General features: G+C 37.3%; 1 protein-coding gene across 1 annotated transcript; it reads left to right on the forward strand.

Moving 5' to 3' along the window:
• The first annotated feature begins 6,521 nt into the window (after nt 1–6,521).
• Nucleotides 6,522–7,460, forward strand: LOC125396984 (olfactory receptor 4L1-like). The gene has a single exon (XM_048429098.3). It carries the CDS (start codon nt 6,522–6,524, stop codon nt 7,458–7,460), a length of 939 nt encoding a protein of 312 aa, XP_048285055.3.
• The last annotated feature ends 2,086 nt before the right edge of the window (nt 7,461–9,546 follow it).

The raw sequence follows: 9,546 nt of genomic DNA on the forward strand, positions 1-9,546 counted from the left end.
ATAAAATACTGTCTCTGTTAAGGTTTCTCTTGCTTTGAAGAGGCACCGTGACTGTGGGAACCCTTATAAAGGAAAACATCTAATTGGGGTTGGCTACAGTTCAGAGGTTAGTCCATTATCATCATGGTAGAAGGGATGACATCACTCAGGCAGATGTGGTATTGAAGAGTTAATGAACACTCTACATTTGATCTTTTGAAAACAAGGAGTTATCTCAAAGATAATAAATCATAAGATTTTATGAGACCTCAAAACCTTTCTCCATTTTAACACACTTCCTCTAAAAGGTCACAACTACTAATTTTGCCAATCCCTATGCGCCAAACATTCAAACATATGAGTCTATGAGGCCCATACTTCTTCAAACCACTACAAATACCCTAAGAAAGTCAACTTATATAAAGGTGAGGTTTTATTTGGGCTCAGGGTTTTAGGAGACATGTAAAAAGCAGAAGACATTGTGGTCAGAGAAAGAGGCCAAGAGACCACATTTTCAAAGATAAACACGAAATAGAGAGAATGACCTGGGTGTAAGGCAGGGCTATCTTACTTCAAAGCCCAGTAATGTATCTTGTTCAGCAAGACTTCACCTCCTTAAGCTCTTCCCCAAATTTCTACCACCTAAAAATACAGAAAGTCCTCATCTGCACTTAAATGTTAGCATGTATTAATTAAATTTTCTTCTCAAAGATTTAAAGTGCACTGTCATATATTGAGCTAACTGTAAGTGAAGGCGTATTTGATCGGTATGCTAAAATAACCAGACCAGCTCAAAACAACCTATATAATTTAATAATTGAAAAATGGGTAAACTCATGCTACCAGACTGGAAGGTCCAAAGTCCAAACAGGTCAGGTGAGCACCAGGTAGAAAGCGTGCACACCTATCTACCCTCGTTAATCTCTCACCTATCTACCCTCGTTAATCTCTCACCTATCTACCTTTGGTTATCTCTCACCTATCTACCCTTGGTTATCTCTTACCTGTCTACCCTCGGTTATCTCTCACCTATCTACCCTCATTTATCTCTCACCTATCTACCCTCGTTTATCTTCTTGGGCTCCATATTTATCTCATCATTCGGACCATTATTGCTTTTGACAGCAGGCATGGGACCTTTTCATTTTCCTGACAAGACACGTTCTCCACAGTAACTGGAAATGACTGGACCACATTCATCATGGGGGCCTGCGAGAGGCCCCACATGGCATTTCCCAGTGGTATTAGGTTGCCTTGTTTATCTCTTGTTGACCTACATTCATTTGTCCAGTGTCGGCCTTTGCCACACCTTCTACATAAACCTAAAGGCTGAGTCTTCCTGTTCCTGTTATTCCCAGAAGAGGCATTATTCCTGGAAATCTGTTGTCTACAATCCCTTCTCATATGTCCCATTTTACCACAATTAAAACATTTGACATCTTGATGTCTTCTCTTACCATTGGAAATTGCTTCTCCTACCCATGCTTCAGTGCCATAGTCAAATGTCTCAACATTTATTATATGCAAGATCCATTCCTCCAAGGGCACTGATCTAATCTTTAAAGGTCACAGGATCCTTTTGCACTCTATGTTGGCATTCTCATAAGCTAAAGATTAAATTATTATACCTCTAGCTTCTGGGTCAATTATCCCTATTTATGTGGCCCTAGTTAGTCTTTGCAAAATGTCACTAAAGGGTTCTCTCTGACCCTGTTTAACCCTGAGATATGATTCAACTCTCTGTCCTAGTTCCTGAATCCTGTCCCAAGCCTTTAAAGCTGCTGTGGTACATATGGATAGGGTGTGGTCATCATAAATAGCTTGGTCCTGAGGATCAGAGTAAAGTCTGTTACCTAGAATTTGATCTAGGGAAATCTCAGTTCCTTTCTCTCTTTCCTGTTGCTCTAAAATTGTAGCTTCTTAGTTAAGAAGGCATCTCCAATGCAATTGTGGCCCACTTTCTAGGACAACTGAGGTCAACTGAGCCCAATTGTGAGGTGTGGCTTTGTTTTGACCATCTCTCTAACAAAGGACAAATGTAGTCTGTAATTCACAATTGCTTATTTAATTTCTTTTAAATCACTCATACGTATGGGCTCCCATGTATGTTCCTTGATAACCTTAGGGTATTTGGAGCCAGCTATTTTTTCTGATGTTATTACTGAAAAGGCAGGTAGAACTCTGGGGAAGCTATCTCAGAGAGTTTTACGTACTGACAAAGTTAAATTTTGCCTTCCTGCCTTTTGCTCCTGGTCATCAAAGTCAATAATTTTCTCAATTTTTTCAAATCTGTTTACCATTGCCTTCTGCAAGGTCTGAATCTCCTGTCCAGTATTCTGCTCTAATGCCCTCATTGAGGATTCTAAGGTATGAAGTCTGTATATTAGAGATAATATCTCATCCTTGGATATAATCCTCCTGGCATTTATATTACCTTCTTGGAGAGACATTCTATCAGTCATACCCTTCGACAAAGTCCGATTAATACATCAGCAGTTTGAATTCTCTCAAATAATGTTTCAGTACCCACTGTCATGGACTGGATTTTATGTGCCAAATCATCCATTTCCTTCTCCAGAGCACTGAGTCTCTCCTTAAATGAATTACTATTAGACTGTACCTTTTCCAAAATTAGCTCAGTTGACAGAGTCATATTAAACAAAGATCTAGTCTCCTCCTTGAGAATTCCAATCTTTTCCTTGAAGAGGTTGATATCAGTCTGAATTGTTTGTGAAATTACCTCAGCCAACTGAAAATTGTCAGTTAATATGGCTGTGCCTTTTCTTAGATTTTCAATTTCTTTGCTAAGAATCCTGGATTCAGTCTATAAAGACTGCATCATTTTTCTATTGTCAAAACATATTATGAAAAAAAAAACTACAGAATATAAAAAAAGGTGAATCCTAGAAATAGCCATATAAGAGGGATATCATAAGTGTCTTGTAAAACCTCACTCATGGTGTAAGTGAAAAGGCTACGGAAACTTTGAATGGTTATATTGTTTGACATATCACCCTTTTAAAATCTTACTTGTGATTCAATTAACAGGAGTAGGTGCAATAACCGTTGCCGGCCAGTAGGTGGCGGGGTGCAGCTGAATCCACGTGCTTGATATTATATGGCTGAATGAAAAGAAAAAAAAATCTGAAAAATATACTCAAATCAAGAAGTTAAACTCACAGACCGTGTGCTGTGTGAATTTCTTATCCACACTAGACAGATCTTCTGCTCCTATGACTGCAAAGCCAGAAAAACGCAAAGGAATTGCCTTTGCCCCGCAGCATCAGCAGCATGGCAGGGAGTGGGGCTGGAGCTGCGGGCAGCAAAACTGGGAGATGGAAAAATGGCTGCAAATCTGGGAAGCCTCCCGGCACAGAGCGGGGGACGTGCAAAGATGAGGGTATCTATGCCCAGATGAATGCGGTGTGGCCCCAACTGGCCAGAACCATAAAGGGTTCTAAAACCCTCTCGTGGCACCAAGTGGAAGTAAAGGAGTATTCGATCGTTATGCTAAAATAACCAGACAAGCTCAAAACAACAGATATAATTTAATAATTAAAAAAAGGGAAAACTCATGCTACCAGAGTAGACGGTCCAAAGTCCAAATGGGTCAGGTGAGCACCACGCAGAGAATGTGCACACCTATCTACTGCCATTTATCTACCTGGGCTCCAGGCGGCCACACCCTAGCCAGATGTGATTGGCTAAGCTTCCCCATCAGCTAATGTGTAGGATAAGCGTTAAAAACATAGTTTTACTTTTCAGCATGTAAACACCTGGTTTTCCTCATACCGTTTGTTAGATATAATGTCTCTTCTCCAATGTACAGTGTTTTAGAAGTCTTCTTAATAAAGTAGCTGCAAATGCATGGGTTCTAACCTACATATTTTATTACTTCTCTTTGATCTATGTGTCTGCCATAGTTACTTACATAGTGTCTTTGTTATACATAATTGCATACTGAAAATGTACTCAATATTGTTTATGAATTATTCTTTGAGAAATATCCATAAAATAGAAATTAACAGGGATAATTTAAAGTAATGTATGAAAAAGAAATTTCTACTAAAGAAAATCATTCTAAACTTATTATATCACCAAGAAAATATGGAGAATATTGTGACTGTTATAATCAAAGAGCCACCCTTGCAGAAACAGAGCTCATTACAAGGTCAAGAATTAAATGCAAGCATCTCTAAAGTCACAATAGTTTCCTTTCTAACAACTCCCACTGAGGTTTGCATTCCCAATACTCCCAAAATCTATCTCCAGTAATTGATCCACATCTTTAAAGGAAGTGGAGATACGCTGAAGAATGATATGCAGTCCATTAAAGAAAATAAGAAGTGTAGGTTCAATTTGTATACTACCTTGAATATTATTATCTTTATACTGTATAGGAAAGGTAAGTGAATATATTGCAGAAGACAAATTTGTTAACTTTATTATGACTAAAATGACATTTTAATAATTGTGTTGGCCAGAAGAAGGTTTTAGTCTTTGAGGCATCAAACCTGGAATTGAGAGCTAACTTAACATCACTTCATGATAAGCTATAACTAACAATTACTGTGAAAACTGAAAGAAAATATGTTCTCAAAATTATACTGCAGAGAAAAAAATGGCATTAGTTTGTCAATGAATAATTATGATGAATATAAGAAACGTCATATGATCATTCAGAAAGTTCATACTAAAATTGAAAATTATAGACTAGAGCTACTTTTCTTTTCAAGATTCAGGTAGTTTAGAGAGTACAAAAATATTGTATATATTCCAGGAAGAAATGGAGAATGGCAATGTATTCTAAATTAGATATTTAAAATACCTCTGTAAAAAATAATACTTAGACCACAAATAGAACAAATACTGATCATTGGATAAAAGGGAGAAAACATAAGATGCTTTACATTCAAATTATAGAAGAGAATGTAAATAATTTAAGAATTTTATCATGACTATTCCATATTGTAGCAAAACCAGAAAAATCTAGTTTTAAAATAAGCAAGACAGTCAAAGTATATAACCTAAGACAAGAATACAAAAAGTTGGAAAGGTAAAATATATTTACTCTGCAAAATTATTTGATTGTCTTGGAGAGATATGTGTTTTAATTCAAGCAGTTGGATAGTACTTTAAAGAAGTACTTAACAAATCTCATGTTATAGCTATTCATATGTTATTCAATCGCCTTCTTTTTGGTTTATTGACCATAAAGTTTATTTCAATCTTGAAGGTGTCACATGAAGTGATCTTGATTTTGTTTTTTCATAAGTCCTACACTAAGTTAAGGCTTTTCTCCCATAATTTATTTTTCTTTAAAATCATGTATTTCTAGATTATAAAATCTCTGCATAACAGATTTTGGTTACATAAGAACAGTGACAGTTCAATACATTGCAAGATACTTCTTTGTTGTTGAATTGCACCTTATAGGAATTCCACATGAGACATTTGAGTTCAAAGAATTTTTATCAATTTGAAATATATTCTTTGCATTTTGATGCATTTGGCATATTGATATGACACCAGATTCTTCTGTCAGATTGACTTGGTTTGCTCACTAGCATTCATTCTTGATAGCTATATAGTTGTATCAATAAATTGTACATCACAGGGTGTCATGTGTTTATTATGAGCACTAAATACATTTAATGTTCTGTAGATATTTAGACTTAAGTCTAGCACTTAACACTTTATTGTAATTAATAATGTTTTATTACTCTAAAAATATGAATAATATCTAAAAATCCAAGTTAAGATATTTGAAGTTAAACACTGAAACACAAGCAGAATCTATCCATGAAAACTGAGGCACCTTGTTATTTGCTCCTAAACCAGTATGTTTAAACATACAATTTCCACAAGAGCACTTCCTTGTGAATTGACAATGACGCATTTGAGAATAAAAGTTTAAAACCATCTGAGTCTTTGTTTCTTGAGATTTTTATAAAGTATCAAAAATTATTAAAAGGTCAAATTATTTTTAGTGAAGTCTAAGATTGGTTTCCATGTAAAAATTGAATTCTAACCTATGACTTTGTTTGGAAAACAATAGGTAATCTTTGTTGATCTCTTCAGAAATAAAGATCAGTGTATTTCCTGTTTTGACTACTTCCTTTTATATTTGAATAACCTAACTGTGAGGAAACAAATGACATGGAGACCCTGATATATTAGAGAAAATATTAACAGTTATTATCATCATCTAATCTTTATTTTTATTTCTGTGTGAACAAAAGGATGGAAAAAAATGAGGATTTACTAAAATATATCATATGATAAAATAAAGTGAAAGAACTTTCACCCATTTAAATGATTTCTATTTGAATAAGTATATTGTGTTCAAGGTGTGTGATGCTTAAAATCATTTCAAGTTATATTTGGTCATATTGATATATTAAACATTGAATGCTTTCAGATTATCAACCAATATTGTAATGATAACAAAAATATATCCTTACTAACACTAGCTGTGGCTTGCTTTTGTTTTCCACCTCATTGTATTAAAAGAACTCCCAGAAGCTTTCTGATTTGAATAAATGGATTATGAAAATGGATCGTCTGTGACAGAATTTATTTTAACGGGATTTTCTGGAGATTGGCAACTTCAGATTTTCTTCTTTGTGACATTTTCTTTGATCTATGGTGCAACTGTGGTGGGAAACACTCTCATTATAGCCACAGTGGCAGCTAATTCTACCCTTCGTTCTCCCATGTACTTTCTTCTAGGAAATCTTTCCTTACTGGACATGGGCTTTTCCACTGTTACAACACCCAAGATGATCAGAGACTTGCTTGCAGAACACAAGAGCATCTCTGTATGGGGCTGCATGGCCCAGATGTTCTTCATGCATCTCTTTGGGGGTGCTGAAATGACACTGTTGATAGTCATGGCCTTTGATAGATACGTGGCCATATGCAAACCCTTGCACTACAGGACAATTATGAGTCACAGGTTGTTGCATGCATCTATATTACTTTCCTGGACAATTGGTTTCATACACACCATGAGTCAGATGGTATTGATAGTGAATTTGCCTTTCTGTGGCCACAATATTGTAAATAACATATTTTGTGATCTCCCCCTGGTAATCAAGCTTGCTTGTATTGAAACAAACACTCTGGAGTTATTTGTCATTGCTGACAGTGGGCTGCTGTCTTTTATCTGTTTCATCCTCTTGCTCCTTTCTTACACTGTCATTCTGGTCACTGTAAAGCGCAAATCACCTGGTAGGCTTTCCAAGGCTCTGTCCACCTTGTCTGCCCACATAATGGTGGTCACTCTGTTCTTTGGACCCTGTATTTTCATTTATGCCTGGCCATTTGGCAGTTTTGCAAGCAGTAAAATGCTTGCTCTTTTATATACTGCTATTACTCCCTTACTGAATCCTATTATTTACACACTGAGAAATCAGGAAATGAAGAAAGCTATGAGAAAATTATGGATCAAACAAGCTACCTTTGTGGAGAACTTATAGACTGAGCAGTGCATAGTTACCACAGTCTTTGAATAGCATAGATAAAGACTTTGGATAATGTATTGTTTTTCTTTTTATGTTTGTAACATATACCAATAAAGGGAAATTTATAGAAATGTATTACTGTTTCATTAGTAGTGATGATTTAATGTTGTTTTTCATCATTTTTAATTTGAATATTTTCCAATAACAAACATTTCCTCTTGTTTGAACCATCAAACAAAGAAGAACTTCGTTAAATCAGGGTATATAATACAAATTATGGCATATAAAACCTGGCACGGAATATGCCACCACTCCTTTATTTATGAATGTTTGTAGAACTGAAAGAGAGTTCTAATGGTATCCCAGGGTCAGGTATAGCAGTATGTTCCATTGGTCCTACAAACTTTGCATAACAATTGCCAGCCCCTGTTGAGACTCAGCAACTTCTTCAAAAACAGGACTGTCTAGAGTACCAAAGTTCCAAGCCTAGTTTCAGACAAATTACCAGGAAATTTTGTCTTTCCATGGGTTTAGTGACTGCACATGAATCTACTGATATTTTATCTGCCATGTGTGGTCCTGTGGCCCCAGAGTCAGAAATCCACTAGTAAAATTGCAGTCCTATGGGATTTCTTGTTTGTCAGCAGAGGCTCTGTTGCTGCCAAAAATATAGAGTTTTAACTAAATCTCTATTGTTCTATTTATCAATAAAGACTACGGAGTCAGATGCTAGGGTGAAAACCTGTTACCTCAGAGAGGATGAGAAGCAACTAGCTGCTTTTCCTTTTAGGTCAGAGACCCAGCAAGAGAGTACCTTCCAGTTATGCCAAAAAACAATGCCAAACTCCATTTCCTTCCTACTTTTTCCTGTGAATCTTTCTATTCATCTTTGTGGTTCCTCTGTATTCTTAATATCTAATTTCTGCCATGTAGCTGCTGGATCCACCTCTTGATCTCAGGTTGATTTTTTTTTAAGGGATGCTTTTTCTTCTTTTTTTTTTTCAATTGTGTGAGTACCCTTCTTCAATATGTAATCTTTTATTTATTTATTTATTTATTTATTAAATATCTCCACCTCCTCCCCGCCTCCCTTTTCCCTTCCCCTCCCCACCTCCCCCTCTCTCTCTAGTCCTAAGAGCAGTCAGGGTTCCCTGCCCCGTGGGAAGTCCAAGGTAATCCCCCCTCCATCCAGGTCTATAAAGGTGAACATCCAAACAAACCAGGCTCCCACAAAGTCAGTCGTCGCAGTAGAATAAAAACCCAGTGCCATTGTCCTGGGCTTCTCAGTCAGCCTTCATTGCCAGCCACATTCAGAGTGTCCAGTTTGATCACATGCTCCATCACTCCAAGTGCAGCTGACCTTGGTGAGCTCCCATTAGATCAGTCCCACCGTCTCAGTGGGTGAACGCACCACTTGTGGTCCTTACTTTTTAGCTCATGTTCTCCCTCCTTCTGCTCCTCATTTGGACCTTGGGAGCTCAGTCCAGTGCTCCAATGTGGGTCTTTGTCTCTATCTCCATCTATCGCCAGATGAAGGTTCTATGGTGATATGCAAGATATTCAGTGTGGCTATGGGACAAGGCCAGTTCAGGCACCCTTTCCTCTGCTGTCCAAGGAACAATCTGGGGACTTCTCCTTGGACCTGAGAACCCCTCTAGAGTCAAGTCTCTTGCAAACCTTAAATGGCTCCCTTAACTAAGATATTTACTTCCCTGCTCCCATATCCACCCATCCTCCATCCCACCCATCCCATTCCCCAAGCTCTCCCGAATCCTCCCCTTCTTCCTTTTCTCTACCCATCTCCCCTTACATCCACCCCCCACCCCCGTGCACCCAACTTTTGCCTGGCAATCTTGTCTACTTTATTATCCAGGAGGGTTTTTTTTAACTGTCTCAGGTTTTATAATGTGATCAAATATCCTACCACATGGAAGAACAAGAAGAGGACTTGTGTCCTTTCCTACATTCCCGAGAAAAGTTTGATGACCTGCCCCACTCATTCACAAACCATCCTGACTCAAGATGAAATCTGAGCAATTTCCTATGTGTCAAGATAATATGGCCACATTATTGTGGTCTTTTTAGAATACAATACAGCTCC

This window comes from Myodes glareolus, chromosome 12 (assembly GCF_982192425.1).
Source record: "Myodes glareolus chromosome 12, mMyoGla1.1, whole genome shotgun sequence".
Taxonomy (NCBI): domain Eukaryota; kingdom Metazoa; phylum Chordata; class Mammalia; order Rodentia; family Cricetidae; genus Myodes; species Myodes glareolus.

What these genes read in the sequence shown, in the direction of transcription:
- LOC125396984 (XM_048429098.3), top strand. Translation starts at nt 6,522, where the DNA reads ATGGATTATGAAAATGGATCGTCTGTGACAGAATTTATTTTAACGGGA.